Source organism: Gekko japonicus, unplaced genomic scaffold, assembly GCF_001447785.1.
Source record: "Gekko japonicus isolate JY-2015 unplaced genomic scaffold, Gekko_japonicus_V1.1 scaffold1139, whole genome shotgun sequence".
Classification (NCBI taxonomy): domain Eukaryota; kingdom Metazoa; phylum Chordata; class Lepidosauria; order Squamata; family Gekkonidae; genus Gekko; species Gekko japonicus.
The window spans coordinates 348,151-374,309 of NW_015172591.1; the positions used below are offsets into that span (position 1 = coordinate 348,151).

Sequence of the window (26,159 nt, forward strand, 5' to 3'; positions counted from 1 at the left end):
AGCAGGAATAAATCGTGGTACGCTTGCCATGTGACCACAGCCATATATATGCACCCTCTTGTATCTGAAGTGTGTGTGCACACAAAGGCTTATACCTGGAATAAAACTTTGTTGGTCTTAAAGGGGCCACTGGACTCCAACCTTGTTCTCCTAAAGATAATGGTTTATCTTGACAGAATCTCAGGGAAATACCTTTATGGTTGCAGGGGGGAGGAAGACAGTTTAGACACATTACTGCTTGAAACCAGATAATGCACTTGCTGTTTGCATCAATGCCACTGGTTCTAAATGCCCTCACCCAGGGAAGCTGATCTGCAGTCTAACCATTCATGCCTCTACTCTGTGATTCATTAACTAGTGAAACATGCCTGTTAAATAATGGACCCTTTCAGCTCTGCGTGAAACCCAGACATCCGATTTTACACAGATTCAGGCCTGGGCTTGCTTCTGAAGAGGGACTCCGGACTGCTGACAGACTCGTCTCTGGTTTCTCAAGGACAGTTTTTGAACAGGGTCGTACAGCACCCAGGGCCGGCAGGTAGGAAGAAGTCAAACTGAGCCCCAGTGGCCAGCACTGCAGGGGTCCCTCTAATCCTGGATTAACCATTAAGCAAAATAAGCACATGCTTAGGGCACCAAGGGAAAGGGGGCACCACCAGGGTTGCGAGGCCCACCCGGTACACAGGGGATCCGCCAGTTTCCTGTGCTCCCCACCCCATGCTGGCCAGCTGGCTGGTGGCGGAGAGTTACCACCCCAAACACGACGTGCCTACGTCACCCGGAAGTGATGTAGGCACATTGGTGATGTCACGGGGGGACGCTCTGCTTTTTGGGAAAAACTCTATGGTAGAATTAGAGATGGAATGCTTCTTCCCTCTCCTCTCCTTGAGCATCCTGGTAAGTTCCCCGTTGGCTTGTCATTCGGACCTGGCGGTCCTAGGTGCCACAGAGTCCCCCCCCCTTACCTATCAGCAATGCTTCCTCTAAGCTGTGGGGTCTTGTGAGTAAACAATATTAATCTTGATGGACCAAGGGTCTGATTCACTATATGTCAAGGGGAGGGGCTGTGGCTCAGTGGCAGAGCATCTGCTTGGCATGCAGAAGGTCCCAGGTTCAATCCCCAGCATCTCCAGTTAAAAGGACCAGGCAGGAGGTGATGTGAAAGAGCTTTGCCTGAGACCCTGGAGAGCCGCTGCCAGTCTGAGTAGACAATTCTGACTTTGATGGACCGAGGGTCTGATGCAGTAGAAGGCAGCTCCATGTGGTCATGTGTTCCAAATTCTCCCTTTGGGAGAAAGGTCGTCTTACAAGGGATTTCTCTCCTGTGCACTTGTGGGCTCGTGTTCTTTGTGGAACCCTGCCAGTTTTACCCAAGGCACTCAGAATATAACTATGAACGAGAGACTGCTTCTTTTTGGTTTCATTCTGGAGGTAAGCTAGCTAGCCTAGCGACCCATTTATCTATCTATATCCAAAGGCACTAAGAATTCTCTATCAGAAAGACAACCTGGGTTCACGGCCTGGGGAACTCCTACAAGATAATGACTCAGCCCTACCCCACTTTCCTGAGTAGATATAAATCACCTGCCTACCATTTTTCTTCTCACATGGACACAGAGAGTACTCCATCTTTCTGTGTTATACCTCTGAGGATGCCAGTCAGAGCTGCCGGCGGAACGTCAGGTCCTAAGATGCCAAGACCACGGCCATACAGCCCAGAAAATCTACAACAGCTAATGAACTCCGGCCGTGTAAGCCTCCAAGAACAAACCTGAGTTTTGTTAAACAAGCTTGTTTTTAAATACGCCTTCTAATTTCAACCCCATGTTCAGCCAGTTATTTTGCATCCCGAAGGTTGTAGGGTCTGCGACATAACCATCGGTTTGGATTTTGGCTTCAAGGGCAAACAGAATTCCATGGAGGCTGGTTCGGAAAGTCGGGCAAAACAACATGTATTTCTTCCTGGACAGTTGCTAGGCAACCAATGCTCTCTCTCCCCCCCCCCCACTCCTGCCAACCATTCATTCAGAGTGATCAATGAGTTCAGCAGAAGAAGAGAAATTAATGACGCAGGATACAGAGCGTGCCTGCAGCTCCATCGCCATGGCGACCGCCTGGCTCGGTTTCAGTCACCCATTGCTTGGTTTCTGCTGTCTAAAACCCAATTCCTCCCTCCTCTGGTACTTGGAACGCGCTCGCAAAATCATCAACAGCAAAAAAGAGAGAGAGAGAGAGAGAGAGAGAGAGAGAGAACAACACAATCACTTCAGTTCAATGCTAAACCCAAAATCTGATTTTTGCATTTGGGGTAAATTGGTGTTTTGGGGTGGTTTTTTTAACCTCCAATATGCCTGCTGAGATATATCGAGAGCTTAGCTTCCCTCCTCCACTGGCATGGAGCAGGGGTCCTTCATTTATCAGGATTTCCTGGAGCGGCTTTTCCGTGGCTTCATGCTGTAAGGTTTAAATGGTACCACCTGGGCAGACTAATGCAAGGCTGTTGTAAATCATCACTGATAGCCTACTCACATACATGTGTAGTATTTTTGGTATTTTGGGCCACTGTGTGACAGAGTGTTGGCGTGGATGGGCCATTGGCCTGATCGAACATGGCTTCTCTTATGTTCTTATGTCTGGGGCAGTGAGGCTCTGTATTCTTGGTGCTTGGGGGGCAACAATGGGAGGGCTTCTGGAGTTCTGGCCCTGCCGGTGGACCTCCTGATGGCACCTGGGTTTTGGCCACTGTGTGACACAGAGTGTTGGACTGGATGAGCCACTGGCCTGATACAACATGTCTTCTCTTATGTCTGGTGCAGTGGTGTTCTGTATTCTTGGTGCTTGGGGGGCAACAGTGGGAGGGCTTCTGGAGTTCTGGCCCTGCTGGTGAACTTCCTGATGGTACCTGGGTTTTGGCCACTGTGTGACACAGAGTGTTGGACTGGATGAGCCACTGGCCTGATCAAATATGGCTTCTCTTATGTTCTTATGTATGGGTCAGTGATATTCTGTATTCTTGGTGCTTGGAGGGCAACAGTGGGAAGGGCTTCTGGAGTTCTGGCCCTGCTGGTGGGCCTCCTGATAGCACCTGGTTTTTGGCCACTGTGTGACACAGAGTGTTGGACTGGAGGGGCCATTGGCCTGATCGAACATGGCTTCTCTTATGTTCTTATGTCTGGGGCAGTGATGCTCTGTAGTCTTGGTACTTGGGTTGTAACAGTGGGAGGGCTTCTAGAGTTCTGGCCCTGCTGGTGGACCTCCTGATGGCACCTGGGTTTTGGCCACTGTGTGACACAGAGCTTTGGACTGGGTGGGCCATTGGCTTGATGCAACATGGCTTCTCTTATGCTCTTAAAGATCTAAAGAGGTTGGGCTATCCTGGGCTATCCAGACCATCGATACCCGGGGGGGAAATGAAAAAAATTAGTGGACAATATGTAGCTTATGTGTGACTGTAAGGCACCTCCAATGTTCCCTCTAAGCTGAGTTAGTGTGAGCTAGCTCACAGTTTTTAAGCTTCTGGCTCACACATTTTTGTCTTGGCTCAGGAAGGACGGCTCCAGAGCAAACTAATTTACGCAGTAGCCAAATCGCTCGCTCACAACTTTAATGCCAGTGGCTCACCAAGTAGAATTTTTGCTCACAAGACTCCACAGCTTAGAAGGGGCATTGCGAGCTCCCTCTTTTTATGGCATACTTGGGGAGGGAAAGCTAGTCTTGCACTGGGGGAAACATTGCAATGTTCTGAAAAACAAAACATTCCCTGCCGTCCTGTCACCTTTATGGAAACTCTACAGTGAGCAGTGTGTTTTCTTTGGCTTAGAAAATCCACAAGCACGGAGGCCACTGGCTTTTTCCCCTCGCCACTCAGTTCAGTCCAATTTGAAGATTTCCTCCACCCTAAGGAGCCTTCTTCCTATGGAAGAGGTGCTTCTTTCATTGCATACAGGTTCTTCTTTACATAGGAGGGCTCTTTTTGTAGAAAAAGCCCAGCAGGAACTCATTAGCATAATAGGCCACACCCAACAGCAGGAACTCATTAGCATATTGGGCCACACCCCTGACAGCACAGCTCATTAGCACATTAGGCCGCACCAAGTGTGGTCATCCAGCCACACCCACCTTTTGCTTCTTATTCTGTTGACCTTGTTTGTGGTCAAAACCCAGGGCCTTTTTTTGGAGCAGGAACTCCTTTGCATGTTAGGCCACACACCCCTAATGTAGCCAATCCTAATGAGTTTCTGCTGTTGGGTGTGGCCTATTATGCTAATGAGTTCCTGCTGGGCGTGGCCAACTCGGGAGCCAGCCAGAACTCCGTTCCTGTGCGTTCCTGCTCAAAAATAGCCCTGCATAGGAGGATGGCTTCAAACTTGGCTGAGCTAGAGTTGCTCACCTCCAGGGGCAGCCCAAAGTTCTATGGGAATCCCAGCTGATCTCCAGACTACAGAGTTCCCCTTGCGGAAATGGCAGCGTCAGCGGGTGGGCTCTATGGCATCCCTCCCCTTCTGAACTTCCTCCCCTCCCCAAACTCCGCCCTCTCCAGGCTCCACCCCCAAATCTCCACAACTTTCCCAACCTGGAGTTAAGAACATAAGAGACGTCAATGTCAGATCAGGCCAATGGCCCATCTAGTCCAACACTCTGTGTCGCACAGTGGCACACTGTCACACAGTGTTGGACTGGATGAGCCATTGGCCTGATCCGACATTGGCTTCTCTTATGTTCTTATGTTCTTATGATGCCCACTGGCAGCGTTCCTGGTACCCGCCAAATGTTTTTAAGAAGGGGGTGTGGCCAAGTGGGGCATTGGCCCCCAAGGCTTCTGATTGGCCTCTGGAGGTTTGGTGGGCTGTGCAGATTTTCAAGAACATTGCTTTGGCAACGCCACCACCGCACAAGGATCTTCACTGTGTGTCTGAAGGTCAGCTTGGGCCGCCATTTTGGGGCCGGCTCTGCCTCCCGCAGTAGCTATTTTGTGGCAGCCATTTTGTGGCTGCGCCCACCAAGTCTGTCGGAATTCCAAAGGCTCTTACAGGCACAAAAAAGGGTCGGAGACCAATGCTGCAGAGAAACCCCGACCATTTCTTTGTCTTTACAATTCCGTCGTTATCATTTAACAGCAAGCAAGCGAGATATCCGAAAGGAAGCAGCCTTCTACCTGGGATATGGAGGCCCCTTCTCCTGGGACGCCTGGGATGACACGCTCCCATCAATGGAGTTCCCGCGATGACAACCTGCAACAGCTGGCCTGGGAGGCACAGAGTCGGGCCGGGCTGTTTCACACACCACCTGTAGTCCCTGCGGACGTTTTCAGAAAGAAATGCAATCAAGTACCTACGGCTTCCTCTTCAAACCGATAATGACTACTGGCATCATTACTCTTCACCAGAAGAAACTAATCCTCGGGTGTCCTTCTGAATACTTCACTGCCGGAGCAATTGTCGGACTCTTCTTCGTTTGATTGCGCACTCAAGTGTTCGTCCAATGCACACTTAAGTGCAGGCATGCACCACTGGATGAGAAGGGACTTCTGAATAAACACGGATGGGACCAGTGTTCTCTCTAAGCTGAGTCAGTGTGAGCTAGTTCGCAGTTTTTTAGCCTTTTTAGTTTCCGGCGCACACATTCTTGCCTTAGCTCAGGAAGGATGGCTCCAGAGCAAACTAGTTTATGCAGTAGCCATATTACTCGCTCACAATTTTAATGCCAGGAGCTCACGAAGTGGAATTTTTGCTCACAAGACTCTGCAGCCTAGAGGGAGCATTGGATAGGACTGAGCCGTGATGAGCTACCTCCATGGTAGAGCAATGAGGATGGAGAGACCAGATTCGCATCCATCGTGCTCAAATCAGGGATCCTCTTTTCACTGGTATACTGCTCTGCAACATTACTAATAAAATGCAGAATGGGCAGATTAGAGTACGTAGCACAAAGCCTTGATGCAATACCTGAACCTGTGGACTGTGGTGCTGGAAAGTACTGTCAAGTTGCAGCTGACTTACGGTGACCCCGTAGAGTTTCCAAGATCATGAGAGGTGGCTTGCCATTGCTTGCCTCTGCATAGTGACCCTGGCCTTCCTTGGTGGTCTCCCATCCAAATACTAACCAGGGCTGACCCTGCTTAGCTTCTGAGATCTGAAGAGGCTGAGCTTGCCAGGGTCTTCCAGGTCAGGTCTTAGTTATATACCAGCAAAACCCTCATGGGGTTTTCAAAGCAAGAGGCGTTCAGAGGTGTTTTGCCATTGCCTGCCTCTGTGTAGCAACCCTGGACTTCCTTGGTGGTCTCCCTAACCAGGGCCAACCCTACTTAGCTTCTAAGATCTGATGAGATCAGGCTAGCCTGAGCCATCGAGGTCAGGGCCATGGATTGTGAACAACTGTGAACAATAGGTGGGGCTGAGAGAGCTCTTCTGAGGACTGCCCTTGAGTGAACAGCTCCGAGAGAATTTATGACCGACTCAGGATCACAACAGCAGCTGCATGTGGAGGAGTGGGGAATCAAACCTGGTTCTCCCAGATTAGAGTCCATGCTCCTAACCACTACACCAAACTGGCTCTCTTTCACATCATCTTCTGCCTGGTCCTTTTCCCTGGAGATGCCGGGGATTGAACCTGGGACCTTCTGCATGCCAAGCAGATGCTCTACCACTGAGCCACAGCCCCTTCCCTTTTCCTCCCCCCAAATCTTATTGGTTTATAAGGTGTTCTGGACTCTAGCACTTCTTTGAAGACTCCGTTAAAAGCATGAGGTTCCTTCATATCACAAATTAGCTTTTGTTATTTCAAATACTGCTAATATTCCCAAGGAGTTTTTGTTTGAAATGCTGTCACTTATCCCAAGACCCTGGGAAGATTATACAGGGAAGGCAAATAATCAAAACCATGGTCCAATCTGCATTGGTCTTTCACGCCGGTGTGCCAACGATCTCACATCATCTCAAAAATGTCTGTCTGCATTTCATGCCGCATCCGCTCTCCTACTGTCTCATCTCCATATCAGCTGTCTGCATCGTTTTATTGCCATTTAGTGGTGACTCCGAGGACACTAAGGTGGATTTAGTTGCTCCTCCCCACCCTCAAGCTGCTGTGAGCGATAAGCAGACAACTGGAGCCGAATTCTCTCCCCCCAACCCCGTCTTTTCTAAGGAGATACACAAATTGTCACAAAGGAAACTAGTTAGCTGAAAATCCAGTCGTCTGTGTTTAAAAGCAGCCAGGGAACATTTTTCTGCAATCACATTTTTTGGGAGGGGGGGATTGGAAGCACACCCACCCCTGAACCATTTGTTATTTCATGGGGCAGTCCCCAGAACGCCCTGCCTGGCAACCGCTGGGTGTTTTGTGTTTTCTACCCAGCTCATTCCATCTTTCCTGCCCCCCTCCAGGTCCCCTCCTCTTTACTTTCTGGGGGGATCACAGGTTCTGTTTCCTCCCTGCAGTGCAGTACCCTGCGGGAACCCCTGGAAGGCTGCTCCTCCCCCCTCTCTCACATGCTCTCCCCTCTGTTCTAATGCAGACAGTGAGCTTTTTATACTGAGCCAAATGGACGGCAAGAGAAGCTGGTTCCACAGCAGATTAGAGATGGAACAGCCTTACATAGCAACTGCAGACTAAGTCCATGTTTTCCTGGCAAGACTTTCAGCTTGAAGCAAGTAACTGCATCCCCGGTACCGTTTTCTCTTCCTGTCTTCCTGGAGGGGCTTCCTATGAGACTCTACAGTTTCCGTCCTTACCTCGGTACATCCGGCATCCAGACTCGGAGATTCAGATGTCAAGATCTGGTTTTTGATTGGAGAACTTCTCTTAGCTGGAAAACAGAAGACTGAATCATTCAGATTTGCGAATCCAGCCACAACCACTCCGATGGGCCCTTTTAGCTATAACACAGGCCATATCTGTTTTCTCGATATCAGAAAGAGGGTAATGCTTTTCCTAACCCCCCCCCCCTTTAATGTGTTGATTATGGGTAGCTTTTAATCAAGTTAGTTCTATTCTTGTGCATTTTTTAAAAATTGTGAGCTGCTCTTAGCTGCTAGAAAAAAACACACGATTTAGAGGTTTACAAGATTGTGCCTGGGACAGAGCAGGTCGTGAAAGAAGTCCTTTTCTCCCTTTCTCGCAATACAAGAACTCGTGGGCTGGGCACTCCATGAGATTGCTGAGCAGTCGGGTTAGAATGGATAAAAGGAAGTCCTTCTTCACCCAAAGAGTGATTAACACATGGGATTCACTGCCACAGGAGGTGGTGGCGGCTACACACATGGACAGCTTCAGGAGGGAATTGGATAAACATATGGAGCAGAGGTCCATCAGTGGCTGTTAGCCACAAGGTATTAGATGGGAGCTCTCGTCTGGGGCAAGTGAGGCTCTGTATTCTTGGTGCTTGGGGGGGGGGCAACAGTGGGAGGGCTTCTTGTGTCCTGGCCCCACTGCTGGACCTCCTGATGGCACCTGGTATTTTGGGCCTCTGACAGAGTGCTGGACTGGATGGCCCATTGGCCTGATCCAACATCGGCTTCTCTTATGTTCTTATGATAAAATGTTGAAATCAATACATCAGAATAGCTCCTGGGATCAATGACTGGAGAGAAGCCAGCACCTGAGCAAAAGGTGGGACTCTCTTTCCTCATCTGTCTCCTGCTGGTCTGTCTTACTATCCCCCCCCACACACACACACTGGGTAGACAAGACTTTAAAATACATTGTTAATAACAGAAGGGACTGTGGGGTGCCGTCCTTGTACAGAAGAAGAAGCTTTAGTGTCACATCCATCGCGTAGTCTCACGCACCTGTAATTATGTTCCTGATGGGTTTCACCATTGAGGTAAAGGCTGAGACTTCCGGTTGCCTGTGTTCCCACATCGGCTGCCAGATCACGAGACCGCTGGCCAGACGGAAGGTCAGATCGGATTCCTGAAAGCACACGGAGACGATACCACCTCTAGATGAGACCGGAATCCTTCATTTCAAAGACAATCAAGTCCTTTAATTCTACAAAATATCCCCTTGTTCTGTGCTCAGGCTCAGGTTCCCACCATGCCTGCATGCATGGGGGGACAAATATTTATCTTATTTATGGTCCACCTCTCTCATTGAGGTACTCAAGGAGGATTACACAGATTAATTCATCCATTTATCACTTTTTAACCAGTTTTATTCTAAGTGGAGAGAGAGAGAGAGGAAGAAGAGGAGGAGGAGGAGACTGGATTTATACCCCACCCTTCACTACCCAAAGGAGTCTCAGAGCAGTTTACAAACTTGTTTCCCTTCCCCTTTGCACAACAGACACCCTGCGAGGTAGGTGGGACTGGTAGAGCTCTTTTGAGAACTGCTCTTGAGAGAACAGCTCTGAGAGAACTGTGGCTTGCCCAAGGTCATCCAGCAGGTGCAAGTGGAGGAGTGGGGAATCGAACCCGGTTTAGAGTCCGTGCTCTTAACCACTACACCAAACTGGCTCTTGGATGGGTCAAAGGTAAGTCTGATTTTGCATCCAGAGCTATGAAACTAAAGACCAAACACACCTCACCCATTTCTCCTCCTCCTCCTCCTCACTCAGCCATGTTAGCCAAAAGAGACCCATAAGAGCCTGTGGTCTTCACAAGGTCTGATACACAATGGAAATACTTTGGAGATGCAGGAAGTCGATCCTTTGGGGGCCACCTCCCCTGCGCTGCTGCAAGAGTGGGGAACGCTAGGTTGCCAACTCCAGTTTGGGAGATTCGTGGAGATCTGGGCGGTAGAGCAGGGGGCTGGAGAGGGGCTGGGGAGGGGAAAGGACCTCAGCAGGGTACAATGCCCTGGAGTCCACCTTCCAAAGCCGGCATTTTCTCCAGGGGAACTGATCTCTGTAGTTAGGGATGCCAGCTCCAGGTTGGGAAATACCTGGAGATTCTGGGGTTGGAGCCTGAGGAGGGTGGGGTTTGGGGAGGGGAGGGGCTTCAGTGGGGTCGAATGCCACAGAGTCCACCTTCCAAAGGGACCATTTTCTCCAGGGGAACTGATCTCTGTTGCCTGGAGATCCATTGTCATAGCAGGAGATCTCCAGTCACCTCCTGGAGCCTGGCAACCTCATATGCAGTCAGGAGATCGATTTTAATTCTGGGAAATCTCCAGCCCCCCCCCGGAGGATGGCAACCCTACCAGTTACCTGACTTGCATTGCACGTCTTACCATGTGTACCAATTTCCCCGTCTGAAAAATGTCCGATAGCTCTAAATCCAGATAGTTAGCCACGTCAATGTGGTAATTTAAAGACTAAAGGTGAAGGTAAAGGTGTCTCTTGCTCGAAAGCCAGTCCAATCTGACTCTAGGGGGCGGTACTCAACTCCGTTTCTGAGCCGAAGAGCCAGCACTGTCCGAAGACGTTTCCGTGGTCATGTACCAGCATGACTAGATGCCAAGGCGCACGGAACACTGTTACCTTCCCACTGAAGCAATACCTATTTATCGACTTACAATTTCTTGCTTTTGAACTGCTAGGCTGGCAGGAGCTGGGGCCAGAGACGGGAGCTCACTCTGTCACGTGTCACTTGGGTCTTGAACTGGTGAGCTACCGACCTTCCGGTCGGCAGTTAAGCATCTTAACCACTGAGCCACCGCAGCCCCAATGTAAAGACTAGCAACATTTTATTCCAAAATAAGCTTTTGGAGAGGCTGTGATTGGAGCATCATTTTGGGATCCCTCTAGGCAGGCAGAATCCTTTTAAAAAGCCAACCAAATAGCAGGGGCAAGGGGCCATGAAATCCAGGAAGTACAGGGTGAAATGTTATTAGATAACACTCAAATCTAATTAGGTATAATGCAGAGACCATGAACGGCTAAGCCACTTAACAGTTCTAATTGATGGGGTCTCCCAGGTTTTGTGTAGAAAGTTACTACTCTGAGTGAGATAAAAAATCCCAAGTCCCAATTCAAAGAACCTTGGTTGTAAACTAGGAAATAGGGCTCCATTAAAAAAAAAAATCTACATGCCTTCCCTATAACATCACATTTATTACAACGTAGCTAGATGGGAGCCCACGTTGTTGTTGGAGTGGGATACTCAGTATGCCTGGACATTGGGTGTGTGTGTGTGTGCTACATCACTCTAAGTGTGTGTAGATGCTATCGCCTTAAATAGGATGCCTCCCTTTGTATTAACCTGGGAGCTGCCCTCTGGCCCCTCCTCCCTCTCACTTCCTCACATGGCCTTCCATGGAGGCACATATCTCTGTAGGTTTCTTCTGCAGACACAGTGCCCTCATACTCCCACTAGGGTTGCCAAGTGTGACGGGAGGATGCCGGAAGTGACGGGAGGATGCCAGGCACGCTGGCGGCGGGGCCATGGCCATACAAGGGGAAACCATAGAGTTTTCCCTTGTATGGCCATGGCCCCGCCCCCAGCATGCCCTGCGTGCCCACGTCACTTCCTGGTGATGCGCACGCAGGGGTGGGGTTCCCCCGGGGGCCAATTCCGCGGCGTCGGAAATCAGGCCTCCAAAGCGGGGGTTTACCCACCCCCCGCCCCCACTTGGCAGCCCTAACTCCCACACACGTGATGTTGGATTAGCTCTGGCCACTTGTGACAGAGAAAGCACTCTTTCGATTAGGCTTCTTTCTTTTCTTTTGACTGCAACCTGAATGAGAACTGGATCTACTTGAATAAAAGGAAGTTTATCTTTTTTGCAATATCCTTCTTGGGAGATTTATTTACCGCGCTCAGTATCACGCTTCTATGACTGGGCAAAACTCTGCTATCTTAACCAAATATCTCAGTAGGGTTATGGGCCCAGCATGCTTCCGCTGCACAACTCTGCTATATTAACCAAATATCCCAATATCTGTGACCAAAAGTTGGGTTAGAAATATAAAAATAAACAATAATCTGTTTTTATAAACCCAATGCAAGTCCCAAAGCATGTTAAGTAATTACTAGCAGTAATAACAGCAATAAGCATATTGTCACTCTCCATGTCCCGAAGCAAGAAAAGTTCCAGCTAGAGAAGCCAGCCTCCAGGTGGGACCTGGGGATCCCCTGGAATTACGGTTTATCTCCAGATTATAGAAATCGGTTCCCCTGGAGAAAATGGATGCTTCAAAGTGTGGATTCTGTGGCACTGTATCCCACTGAGATCCCTGTCCTCCCCCAGGCTCCACCCCAATCACCAGGAATTTTCCTAACCCAGATCTGACACCCTACCCCCCCACACCTTGCCAGTGATCAAGGGGGACCTAATGACCCTAGAAGGAGAAGGAGGAGGAGGAAGAGGAAGAGGAGATTGGATTTATACCCCACCCTTCACTACCCGAAGGAGTCTCAGAGTGGCTTACAAACGCCTTTCCCTTCCCCTCCCCACAATAGACACCCTGAGAGGTAGATGGGGGCTGAGAGAGCTCTTTCGAGAAATGTCCTCGAGAGAACAGCTCTGATAGAACTATGACTTGCCCAAGGTCATTCAGCAGCTGCAAGTGGGGGAGTGGGGAATCAACCCTGGTTCTCCCAGATCAGAGTCCGCACACTTAATCACTACACCAAACTGGCTCTCAGCGCTACAGCACTTAGAACCCATTAGATAAGTGCGGAAGTCTCACTGAATGTATCTGTCGTTTCATACATTTCTGTGAAATGCTGCCTGTTCCAGCAGACCCCAAACCCTGTACACGTGTGCTCCCCGAGAAAATACAGCCAGATCACACCCAGGATGGAAAGCGCCTTCATGTTGCAGCCAACCTATGGCAACCCCACAGGGTTTCCAAGGAATGAGACGTTCAGAGGCGGTTTGCCATTTCCTGGCTCTGAAGAAGTGAGCCGTGTGAGACCCAGTTTGGTGCAGTAGTTCTCTCATCTGGGAGAACCTGGTTTGATTCCCCACTCCTCCATTCTCACCTGCTGGAGGACCTTGAGCAAGCCATAGTTCTGTCAGTGCTGCTCTTAAAAGAGCAGTCTCTGTCAGAATTCTCTCAGCCTCACAGGGTGTCTGTTGTGGGGAGGGGAAGGGAAAGGAGTTTGTAAGCCGCTCTGAGACTCCTTTGGGTAGTGAAGGGCGGGGTATAGATCCAATCTCTTCTCTTCTCTTCTTCTAATCATGACAGCAGAGCAAATGCACTGTTGTTCCTCCACAGCTTTGGGCCCCAAAGACAAACCTAAACATGGGTCCCACGGGCCGAAAAATGCGTGGGGGGGGAAGCGTGGCTGTTAGCCCCGGGACAAAGTAACGTGCGGCAGCCCAATCAGACATTCTGACGAGGTCCCGTGGTTAGGCGTAAGGTGCCGATCAGACGGCTAGGCAGCAGCACGGCAAAGAAGCAGCACGACGCATTCACACCGGCAATCGCGCCGCGCCGCTTCTGTGGCCAACGCCACTTCCTCTTTGTGCGCATGTGCCGTTGGGTGCTTGTGCGTATCCTGTGGAGACTTGGGGAAAAAAAACCTGTTTGCAACGGGACATGGGCGGGCGCCGGATGCCACGGACTACCACCAGAAACACGATCAGACGCCAGCCTTTGCCCCACGGTTTCCGGAAACTAGTACCTTGGAGGTACTAGTTTTTAACTCTGCATCTTCGGCGGGAAGCCTCGGGTTCGCCACGGGAGCTCTACGCTTCCCAGATGTTGCGGTGTGGTCGTGCCCGGAAAATCCGCCTATCATCCGTCTCTGTAGCGTGGCTAATGCTCCGTGTGACCGCAACCATGGTTTCGTTATATCTTGCCGTAACCTTCCCTTCCTTGGTGGTCTCCCATCTAAGCGCTAACCAGGACTGACCCTGCTTAGATTCAGAGATTTGATGAGATCAGGCTAGCCTGGGTTGTCCAGGTGAAGGTGCACATCTATAAGGAAAACTATATTGAGACTTTCTCACCTGGCACATGTTCAGGTCCATTAAAGACATCATTAATGGGCCTGAGCAAGCAAAAGGGCTGATGAATCAAAGGATTGAGGATACAGAGCGGCAATCCGATATCTCTAGTGCATCAAAACTTGGGGTGCCGTTAAATGTCAAAAGCACCATTGAATTAGCAATGCATCTGGCCTCTGTGGAAGTAAATAGTTTTAAAAGGGCATTTACTCTAGTTAGGGGCCACGGTGGCTCAGAGATTAAGACGCTGAGTTTAAGACTGGAAGGCCTGTAGTTCGGCCGTTCGAGACCCGAGTGCCGCGCGACGGAGTGAGCTCCCGTCTCCGGCCCCAGCTCCTGCCAAACTAGCAGTTTGAAAGCATGAAATTGCAGGTAGATAAGCAGGTACCGCTTCGGTGGGAAGGTAAAAGCGTTCCGTGCGCCTCGGCGTCTAGTCATGCCGGCCACATGACCACGGAAACGTCTTCGGACAGTGCTGGCTCTTTGGCTTGGAAATGGAGATGAGCACTGCAACCCTAGAGCTGGATTCGACTAGCTTTTGAGCAAGGGAAACCTTTACCTTTACTCTAACTAAGTGTTCTGCTCTCCCTTCGGCGGTTATTGAGGGTAGGTTAAGACGCTGAACTGCAGGCTGTGGAAGGTCGGTAGTTCAGCAGTTCGAGACCCGAGTGTGCCGCAAGACGGAGTGAGCTCCTGTCTCTAGTTCCAGCTCCTGCCAACCTAGCCGTTCGAAAGCAAGAAATTGCAAGTAGATAAATAGGTACCACTTCGGTGGGAAGGTAACAGCGTTCCATGCCCCTTGGTGTTTAGTCATGCCGGCCACATGACCACGGAAATGTCTTCGGACAGCGCTGGCTCTTCGGCTTGGAAACGGAGATGAGCGCCGCAACCCTAGAGGTTCAAGGACTCGACTGGCTTTCGAGCAAGGGAACCTTTACCTATAATAAAATTCACTACCCAGAAAGGATATGCTCTTGCTCCCTAGGGGTGGTTGGGTCTGTTGAGCACATGTTCTTTAGCTGTCCACTCTACAGGGAGGTACGTCTTGGAATTATTTCTCCGTTACTTGCTACGATCCCCGGCCACATAAACACAAATAAAACAAGGCTTCGCTGGTTTTCATCTGACAATAATTCTAAGATCACATGTCCAGTTGCTAAACCCTGTGCATTAATTTTCAAATTACGGGAATTCCACCGTAAAAGCTCTTAAATTCGATTTTTTTTTTAACTACTGTACTTTATGTCTGACTAAACTGTACGCTGGTCTAAAGACTGTCATAAACAGCAACGACAACACTAATTAATTCATGTCTCAAACATTAAACTTCGGCTAATGCCATGAGCCTCCCTGGCTTTCCATTTACAGCGAGAGGCAGGATGATAGAGTTTTAATGAAAAAACGAAACACAACTTTCGAAGAGGCCAGAGGCGAAATGTCTGGAGGGGCCTCTCCTTCACCCCGTCTTCTCCCGCTCCCAGTCAGTATTCCCTTTAAGCTGTGGAGTCTTGTGAGCAAAAATTCTACTTTGCGAGGCACTGGCATTCAAGTTGTGAGCGGGCGATTTGGCTCTGGCATAAATTAGCTTGCTCTGGTGCCCTCCTTCCTGAGCGAAGACAAGAATCTGTGAGCCGGAGGCTAAAAAACTGTGAGCTGGCTCACACTAACTCAGCATAGAGGGAATACTCCTCTCAGTGCTCCAGAGACTTACTTTGATCCTATGAACGAGAGGAGCAAACAAGAAGACAAAGAGCTCCACGGTGGCCATGGAATTCTGGAAGAACTTCCTCCGGTTATTCTCTTCCTCGTCGTAGGTGCTGTCCCGCCTGGCGTGGCCCGGGGAGCCCTGGTTTTCCATCTGGTGGATGAAGGCGCTGCCGCTGCCTCTCCAGCTGGACCCCCGGTCTCCGCCCCCAAAGCGGTCATTGCTGCAGTCTTGGGGGGCTTCCAGGAGCATCCAGTGGAGGGTGTGAAGGAGCTTCGTTTCCGCCACCCCGAGTTTGTCCTGATGCCCTAGGAGAGACAACGCAAAACAAAGTCTTTGGTCAAATGAACCTTGGGGTTGTTCCTTGCTGATCCTTCAAGAAATCCACCAATGTACTTCCCCTGCCACATGTCTGTATCCATGCACTTAATTGCCCAGTGTCATTAAGGAAAGGCGTGTGAGGAGTGCACAGGGGGTGAGGAGTGCACATGGAAATCCATGCAACAGTCACGTCTAGGCTAGACTACTGTAACTCACTCTACATAGGGCCACCCTTGAGGCTGACTCGGAAATTACAACAAGTCTAAAATGCAGTGGCCTGGGTCCTCACGGGGACCCCTTTGACAACACATATCCAAACGGTGCTTTGCCAGCTGCACTGGCTCCGGGTTGAATACTGGATCAGGTTCAAGGTTTTGGTATTAACCTTTAGGGCCCTAAACGGTCTGGAACTAACGTTACCTATGGGACTGCCTCTCTTGGTGTACCCCCTGCAGAACATCACGCTCTAGGGAACAAAATCTCCTGGTGATCCCTGGCTTGAAAGAGATCCGGCTGTCCTTGCCCAGAGCCAGGGCCTTTTCAGCCCTGTCACTGGCCTGGTGGGACTCTCTGCCTAGTGACCTCTGTGCGTTGTGGGGCTTCGTCCAGTTCCGCAGGACCTGTAAGACAGAGGCGTTCTGCCGGGCCTATGGTTGAGGACAGCCACGGTTTGTCATCAAGCCTGACCTCTTTTTCCGTCCACTCCCCTCCTTGGGGTTAAGGATAATTGGCTTTTAGGCGCCTTTTGGGAATGATTGCTATATTGTTTAAATGTTTTTAATTATTTTAAACTGTAATTATTTTTAACTGTACACTGCCCTGAGCACCAAGTATTGGGGGAGAGTAGTCTAAAAATCTAGTAGTAGTAGTAGTAGTAGTAGTAGTAGTAGTAGTAGTAGTAGTAGTAGTAGTAGTAGTAGTAGTAGTAGTAGTAGTAGTAGTAGTAGTAGTAGTAGTAGTAGTAGTAGTAGTAGTAGTAGTAGTAGTAGTAGTAGTAGTAGTAGTAGTAGTAGTAGTAGTAGTAGTAGTAGTAGTAGTAGTAGTAGTAGTAGTAGTAGTAGTAGTAGTAGTAGTAGTAGTAGTAGTAGTAGTAGTAGTAGTAGTAGTAGTAGTAGTTTGGATTTATACACTGCCCTTCACTCGGAGTCTCAGAGCGGCTTACAATCTCCTTTCCCTTCCCCTCCCCACAACAGACACCCTGTGAGGTAGGCGGGGCTGAGAGAGCTCTTTCGAGGACTGCTCATGAGAGAACAGCTCTGAGAGAACTACTCATGAGAAAACAGCTCTGAGAGAACTTGTGACTGACCCAAGGTCACACTGGCAGCTGCATGTGGAGGAGTGGGGAATTAAACTTGGTTCTCCCAGATTAGAGTCTGTGCTTCTAATAACAACAACAACAAGTCCCTGAGGCACCTGGACGTGTCATAACATTAGGTCCCCATGGCTGAAAAGTGCTACAACAGGGGGTCCCCAACCTTTTTGAGCCTGTGGGCACCTTGGGAATTCTGGCACAGGGTGTTGAGCACAACCCCAAAATGTCTGCTGCGGGAGGTGGAGCCAACCACAACATGGCTGCCATAAGAGGCAGAGCCACGCCCAGGAGAAGGGGAGAAAAGAGGCCATTTCAAAAACACCCTGGGAAAGAGGAGAGAAGAAGACTGACAAGGTAGCAGCAGCTGCCTCTGAAACGCAGGGGTCGTTTCGTAGAAAAAGAGCTAGGGGGACTCATTAGCATAACTCATTAGCATATGCCACACCCCTTGACATCAGGGGCCCAGCGGTGGACCTGCAAGGCCGGCGCGAGAAACCCCCGCCAAGGCCCTCCCTGGCTCCTGGCAGGCAGGGGTGGGGAGAGGCGGGGAGGAAGCAACTTACCCTCCCTCTTCTCCTGCCTCCTCCTGGCTGAATGAGGGCCGGAAGCGGGGCGGCCGGAAGCAGGGGCGGGGCTTCATCATGTGCCCCGCCCCCCGCACCTCACCCGGGGGAACTGCGTTCCCCCGCGATCCCCCCCGAAATGACCTCTGCTGAAACGTTATTGCAATCTGCACAGCCAGTTGGATCCTCAGTGGGCAATCGGAAGCCCTTTGGAGCAAGAACCCAGCCTGGCCCCACCCACTTTATAAAAATGCTCCGTAAGAAGAAAAGTTGGTTTTATACCCCGCCCTTCACTACCTGAGGGAGTCTCGGAGCGGCTGACAATCTCCTTCCCTTCCTCTCCCCACAACCGGCACCCTCTGAGGTAGGTGGGGCTGAGAGAGCTCTCTCGAGGACTTCTCTTGAGAGAACAGCACTGAAGGAACTTGCGACTGACCCAAGGTGATTTCCATTCCATTCATTTTTATTGCTCATAGACCCATAAGTCATAAGCAAATAGACAGGGTATAACTGACCCAAGGTCACACCAGCAGCTGCACGTGGAGGAGTGGGGAGTCAAACCCGGTCCTCCAGATTAGAGTGCACCGCTCTTAACCACCACGCCACGCTGGCTCTCGTCTGTGGGGGCCGTTTCCACATTTGTGTTTGTGGCAGGACTGGGGGCTCTCCTAGGTGTCTGGGAAGGGGTCTGTGTGCTACAGCGATTACAAAGAAGATGGCCAGCAGGGAAATGAAAGCATACAATACATCTGATACGAAAGGGACAGAGAAGATCTCGTGCATCTTCTAGTACTTGCTCGTGCAACATTAGCGAGACATACCCCACTCCTCCCCGAGATCCACAGTCTCAGTTTCCTGTGAAATGTTTCCAGCATAACACGGCATAGTAATCTTTCTCGGAGACCGCACGTTCACACTCACCTAGCTTGTTGCGATTGGAGAGCAGCGTGGCCGTGCAGTGAAGCACGTGTGGTAAGGCGGCTTGGACGAGTTCCCAGCGAGAAATGCTCTGGATGGCTTCCGAGAGGGCCGGCGAAAGCCCGTGCAGCTTGTTCTCGACCAAAACCCTTTCAAAGGACTGGGGGGGTGGGGGAGGAGAAAAAGACAAAGGGGGGAAGTCAGCTTAGTAGACACCCTTGATCATTTTTGAAGCATTCTCTTCTCGTGCAGCTTTCTGTTCTCTGTGAAATGCAATTAAATATTCCATTTAATTAAGCGATTCTGTGAAGGGCTGCTCCGTGTTTTACGGGGTAAGGCTTAAGTGCTGCGTGTTGCGGCCGTCAAATGGGGTAAATGCACAAAAGGTAAAGGGTAAAGGTTTCCCTTGCTCGAAAGCCAGTCGAATCTGACTCTAGGGGGCGGCACTTATCTCCGTTTCCAAGCCGAAGAGCCAGCGCTGTCCGAAGATGTTTCCATGGTCATGTAGCCGGCATGACTAAACGCCGAGGCGCACGGAACGCTGCTACCTTCCCACCGAAGCGGTACCTATTTATCTACTTGCAATTTCTTGCATTTGAACCACTAGGCTGGGAGGAGCTGGGGCAAGAGATGGGAGCTCACTCCGTCACACGGCACTCAGGTCTCGAACTGCCGAACTACAGACCTTCTGGTCTGCAGCTCAGCATCTTAAACCTCTAATCCACTGCAGCCCCCTGGTCAATGCATATGCTTCTGCAAAAAAAACAACAACCCTATGTCTAAGTACTTGATCCTGGAATCTGATTTAGGATCAATACAGACAGGAAGCTGGGAGATCCGTGAAGATACGAGGACTGGCTATTTGACTGGTTAGCGGCTCCAAAGTTGCTTGTTGTCAGGAGGGGGCTGGGACATTAAAAGCATCCTGGAGCAAACTGTGGCTTCTACGGCCAAGCCTGCATTTGTGGCATCAGCTGCCCAGGGAGGTGGTGAGCTCCCCCTTAGTACTGGCCGTCTCAAAGCAGCGGCTGGACAAAGACTTGTCAGGGATGCTCCAGGCTGATCTTGCATTGAGCAGGGGGGTTGGAGTAGATGGCCTGTAGGGCCCCTTCCAACTCTGGGATTCAATGATTCTATGATCACCATGGCCTAAGTTCAAGCTGGGCAGCCCCGTCAGAGCTACTGGCACCAAAAAGGGCCAAAGGGACGCCAACTTTCAACTGGCAATCCCCAGGAGCATTGGGGGAGACGCCGAGACTTCTTGGAAGTCATTTCCTGTTTCGAAACGACACTCATGGCACTCGAGGAACTTCAAGACCTTTTTGTGCTCTCACGCACGCTAGATAATGCTCTTTCAATCCACCGCAGTGGCTGTTTACGAGTGGATTTTGCCATTTCACGTAGCAAAGTCCAGTCCCAAAGGGCTTTGAAAGCGCGCTATTCAGTGGGTATGAATTTTTATGAAAAACCAACAGATTTTTGAAATTCTGAGAGGGGCATGACATCACGTCCTGTTTTGAAATAGGAAGTAGCCAAATCCAAACAAAACAGACCTCCCAGTAACCACACTCCAAAGAAAACAAAACTGGGGCCAATATAAATCCAAAGATACACTCTAAAAGGTAAGTTGAGTATGCTTAATACATATGCTTTATACTTAATAGTAACTTCTCAGTGTACAAAATTTCCCCAAGTTATATAATCTAGCCATACAATATCAAAGTATTTACAATAACAAGATACCGTATTTTCCGGTGTATAAGACGACTTTTTAAACCCAGGGAAATCGTCTCAGAATTGGGGGGTGGTCTTATACTCCGGTAATTACGGTACTTTAAAAAAAAAAAAGGTATGGCCCAGAGAAGCCCGCCGCTGCTGCTGAAACTTCAAGCAACCCGCTTAGTCTTCCCGTGGCCAAGAGATTCCCGTTTGCCTTCGATCAATATTAAAAACCCCACCGGGAGCTAGAGAAAAAAGGCGGAAGTTTATGGAGACGAAAGGACCGAAGAGGGTTGTTTCCCGGGGATTAATAACACCCGGGGAGAGCTTTGATTTCTGCCTCAGAACGAGGCCGTTTCAGTTGCAGGGAGAAATGAAATCACTGGGCCATTGTTGTGCCTGGAGAAGGGAAACTAGGCTGCAGGTGGTATTGGAAGTTTTTGCCTAGCTGGATAAACTCGGTTCAGAGACTTTCAGTACAGTAGCCTGAAGTGGGATTTCATGCCACTGAGGAGACAAAGCATTCCTCCTTTACAACAGCTGCAGTCAGACGACCTTAAACAAACCAGCACCCCACCTCTGCTTTTTCGCCCTTATCTCGCGTGCACCTGATTTTTGAAGGCGGCGTTTTCAGAAACAGATGGGGGAGGGAGTTACCGAGAGTGCCAACATAACAGAAATGGGTTTAATACTTCAGATTTCGTGCTGCTCCTTTGGTTTTTAGCACAGGACTGATCAGTGGAGTGCCAATTGTAGCCTCGGCTGCTGGGTTTCCAAAACAAACGGGGGAAAGAGGACTGCCAGACAGGAGAACAGAGTGGAGTTCTTTGCACTTTCCTGTCGTTTACTATTGAAAGTCTGAGCAGGAAGCCGGGTTGGTAGGGAAGTTTTGTAAGTAAAATATATGTGGAGACAGAAATAGATTTGCCAGGGAATCTCGAGGAAAGAAGGAAAATATACTGTTTTTGAAAGGTGGAAGTAAGTAAGTTCTGAACTGGTTCATTCAGACTAACCTCCCCACGGGCTTAATGGGAAGATAAAGGGATGTTATGCAGGCCACCACCAGCTGTGATCAGAGGTGGGAAATTCAGTACCGGCATTGGCAGTTTGTGTATGGGGGACGTGGAATGATTATAAAATAAAAAGCACGCCCCGAGAAGATCTCTCTCTCCCCCCCCCGCCTGCCTCAGCCGATCCGCGCGGCCCAGGCAGAACCGCCCCCATCTTCCCGATCCTTGGTGCTTGGGGGTGGTGGTGCGTGAAAGGGCTTCTAGTGTCCTGGCCACATTTTAATCACTCACTGTAAAGTGGTATTTCCTTTTGTCCATCCTGAACATACTGCCCATCAGCTTCATTGAATGCTCATGAGTTCTAGTACATTGGGAGAAAAATTTCACTTTGTCAGCTCTCTCCACCCCATCATAATTTTATCAACCTCCATCATATCCCTCCTTAAGTCATCTCTTTTCTACACTGAAAAGTCCCAGACTCTTCAGCCTTTCTACATAGAGAGGGTGCTCCAACCCCCTAACTCTATATTTTAACTGGAAAAGTGGGGGGGTCGTCTTATACGCCCAGTCGTCTTATACACCGGAAAATACGGTAATACAATAAATTGTCAGTTGCTGCCAACAGCCCGAAGATATCAGTGGAATTCCAAAACAGTTACTGTTGGCAGTCAAAAGAGTATAAGGCTTATAAAGCCTTGTATTATCTTGTTATTGTAAATACTTTGATATTGTATGGCTAGATTATATAACTTGGGGAAATTTTGTACACTGAGAAGTTACTATTAAGTATAAAGCATATGTATTAAGCATACTCAATTTACCTTTTAGAGTGTATCTTTGAATTGATATTGGCCCCAGTTTTGTTTTCTTTGAAATAGGAAGTGACTTAGGGTTGCCAGGTTTCACCCATCTGCCAGTGCCGGGTCTTACCCGTCTGGCTTAGTCCTGGGGTTTTTCTGGTGTGCGCGCAAAGCGTGCATGCCACGATGACATCACTCGGAAACGATGTCATCACACTGGGCACATTGTACAGGGGATGCTCTAGCATGTGGCTAAAAACTCTATGGTCACCATCCTACGGCCATCTTCTCCAGCAAGCCTCTCCCTGCAGCTTCTAAGCCTTGCCTTTACAAGCCCCCTGGCTAGGCTGCCCCACCGCCCCACCTATTCCCAGCTGCTGGTAATGGCTGTGGAGCTGGGCCTGTCTCCAGGGCTGCTAGCTCTCACCAGCTCCACCTGGGGTCTGTCTGGCCTTTTCCCAGCAGGCTTCTCTTTTGCTTCCAGCTGGGCCTCAGGGCTTTTCTCACGAGGAACACCTCCTGGCCTTCCCTCACTAGCCTGTTCCGGTCACAGTGTTCCATTACTCAACACTTCGCATCAAGAGATGTCCCACACCAGCGAATGAACCATTTCGGATGCGACTCCACAGCTATCGATAAGATATTAGTTTGTCATATAGTGGCTCTACTTTGTCATTCGATACAGTGTGGTATAGTCTTTTGTGTGTCAGACCATGATCAGGGAGACGTGCACTCAAATCCCAACTCTGCCATCAGTGGGGACAGTGGGGAGAGTCACCCTTTCTCAGCTTGTTAACCCCAAGGCGTCAGACACTGCCTATGGATCTGATCCAGCCAACAGAGAGCAATTCTTTTCAGAATTACTCAGAGGAAGAGAAGAAGAAGAAGAAGAAGAAGAAGAAGAAGAAGAAGAAGAAGAAGAAGAAGAAGAAGAAGAAGAAGAAGAAGAAGAAGAGATTGGATTTATACCCTGCCTTTCACTACCCCAAAGGGTCTCAGAGCGGCTTACAACCTCCTTTCCCTCCCCCTCCCCACACCAGACACCCTGGGAGGCAGATGGGGCTGAAAGAGCTCTTTTGAGAACTGCCTTTGAGAGAACAGCTCTGAAAGAACTAATGACTGACCCAAGGCCACACCAGCAGCTGCATGTGGATGAGTGGGGAATCAAACCCGGTTCTCCCAGATTAGACTCCAGGCTCCTAACCACTACACCCAACTGGCTCCTAAGCACTACACCAAATTCAGGATCCTATGCCATTCTATTGAGTGGCGGTTGCTCCCAGGAAAGTGTTCTGTGCTGTAAGTCTCATTGATGGCAACACAAAGGCTATGCTGGGGATTATTAGAAAAGGGACTGAAAACAACTCAGCCAGTATCACAGTGTCCCTGTATAAAACTATGGTGCAGCTTCATTTGGAATATAGTGTACAGTTCTGGTCACCGCATCTCAAGTTATAGCTTTAGAAAAGGTGCAGAAAAGGGCAATGATTAAGGGGATGGAGTTAGGGCTCTTTAGCTTGGAGAAATGACGACTAAGGGGTGACATGAGAGAGGCATGAGATAGACACAGTAGAGAAAGAAGTCCTTTTCTCCCTTTCTCACCATACAAGAACTCGTGGGCACTCCATGAAATTGCTGAGCGGTCGGGTTAGAACGGATAAAAGGAAGGACTCCTTCACCCAAAGGGTAATTAGCATGTGAAATTCATCTCTGCACAAAGTGCTACAAGCACAGACAGCTTCCAGAGGGGACTGGATAAGCATATGGAGCAGAGGTCCATCAGTGGCTGTGAGCCACTATACCACAAGGTATAGATAGGAACTCTCAGTCTGGGGCAAGGGATGCTCTGTCTTCTTGGTGCTTGCGGGGGGGGGGGCAGAGTGGGAGGGCTTCTGGTGTCCTGGCCCCACTGGTGGACCTCCTGATGGCACCTGGTATTTTTGACCACTGTGTGATACAGAGTGTTGGACTGGGTGGGCCATTGGCCTGATCCGACATTGCCTTCGCTTATATTCTTATAAGAGGGAATTGGATAAACATATAGAGCAGAGGTCCATCAGTGGCTATGAGCCACAAGGTATAGATAGGAACTCTGGGTCTGGGGCGAGGGATGCTCTGTATTCTTGGTGCTTGGGGGAGGGCAACAGTGGGAGGGCTCCTAGTGTCCTGGCCCCACTGCTGGACTTCCTGATGGCACCTGGTATTTTTGGCCACTGTGCGACAGAGTGCTGGACTGGATGGGCCACGGGCCTGACCCAACATTGGCTTCTCTTATGTTTTTATGCATGGGACCCTGGAGGATCTGCGTTACAGATTTGTATCCAGCTGTAAAACGAAAGCCGCCCTCGATGCCGCCTTCTTTGAGCAGGCTGCTCATTTCAGTCACAGGGAGAGTCCCCCGCAGGCCACCGTCCTGGCAGGCTGCCTACAGCCAAGGGCAAGCGAAGTGAAGCTCTGCTTCTCTCAGACCCGGCCTGCAAGGCCTGCAAATGGTGTTACACCCTGGCAGAGCATGAGGAGACGACGGGAGACGCAATGCTGGCTTGCCGGAACTGACTTGTGGAACCACAAGGGCTGCTCAGTCTGACTCCGGAGCTGTTTAAACTTCCCAGTCTGCCCCTGACACAAAACACTTGAAGACCCAATGCTTATTCAGTCCATTTCCCACCCTGCCACAAATGTTAATGAAAGCCTTCGTGTTAGGATGTACATAATTACTGAGTGGGCAGCTGTTGGCTTGTCTCTGGAGACACCGCCATGGCATGTAGAATGCTTTAACAAAAATGTAATATTTTTCTAACCAATGGCCCCAGGCACACGGGAGGTTTTGGCCTGCAAGAGGGATGGATCGGGGGCACAGAAAATGGGTGCAATCACACCGCAACATCTGGGAAGCGGCGCGCACCCGTCCCCGATCCGTCCCTTCAGCCCGAAAACGCGCATTAAAAAAAAACCTAGGAAAGAGTACTACCTACCTTACACGCCGCAGCAAGCGCGGCCGTAGGATCGCCGGCGCGCCTGTCTTCAGGAGCATTCGAGGCTCCCGGCCAAACTGCGCATGCACACACATGCGCAGCTGGCTGCCTCGCTCTCCCTTCCGTGGCTTCCCCCCGGCACCTGATCGTGCCAGGGAGCAACTGCGCGGCGGCTCAGGGGATCGGTCTGATCTCGCCATCGCGTGTCTCTTTTGGTGCGGCTCTAAAAAGCCGCACTTTGGCCGCATCAATTTCCCCCGTGTGACCAGGGCCAATATATTGCTATAGCTCCTTCTACAACTGTCCAGACCTCACTGCGTAGCCCTCGTTATGCTTTATTTTATTCTCTCTCTCTTTCTTTCTCTTCCCCCCCCTTATTTGTTTGTGAGACCGGATTCCCACGGCGATGAATAATTCTAACCTTCTGGTGGTCTGCTCGTTCGCAAGTCGATTAGCCAATTTGAACGTGTTAACGGAGATCCAGGGGAGTGGGTGAACGGGAGCTCAAGAGTGCTTCAAATGCCATCCTTTCCCATTTCTGGACTCACATTAGCATCACAAAAGCACACATCAGTGCACATGCGCACTCCTCCGGTGAACAGGGCCACAAGGGCTGGGATGTGATTAATCTCCAAGAAAACCCCCCAAACGGTCCTTAGTGTTGTAAAATAGTCAAAAATTGTTTAATACTCAGACTATTTGATGGATCTTGCTCTATTGGAAAGAAGAGATTTCTTTGCCTTTTAAAAATACTTTATTCTAAGGGAAAAGGGTTCACGGGATTACTACAAATCAACATAACACTAAGAGCTACATTTCTATGCTGCCTACAGACAAAACAAGCACACACGTAATGGAGAAGATTTCCTCCTTCTTGACCCTTGAAAGGAAGTCACCTGAAACAAATGACCAATCTGTGTTACAGTAGAAGTTACTTTTCCCGGGCTAATTTCCCATTGGCTCAGTGCCAGGTATCCCTTCCAGGTCAGTCTAAACAATAGCA

The 26,159-nt window shown here is 49.8% G+C and overlaps 1 protein-coding gene across 1 annotated transcript in view; it reads right to left on the reverse strand.

Moving 5' to 3' along the window:
- The window catches only part of UNC80 (unc-80 homolog, NALCN activator), a 220,484-nt gene that overhangs the window by 184,462 nt on the left and 9,863 nt on the right, over positions 1-26,159 (reverse strand). The window contains 5 exon segments of the mRNA XM_015421519.1: positions 5,156-5,295; positions 7,731-7,804; positions 8,787-8,910; positions 15,545-15,846; positions 18,656-18,812. Coding sequence (XP_015277005.1) covers positions 5,156-5,295; positions 7,731-7,804; positions 8,787-8,910; positions 15,545-15,846; positions 18,656-18,812 — 797 coding nt within the window.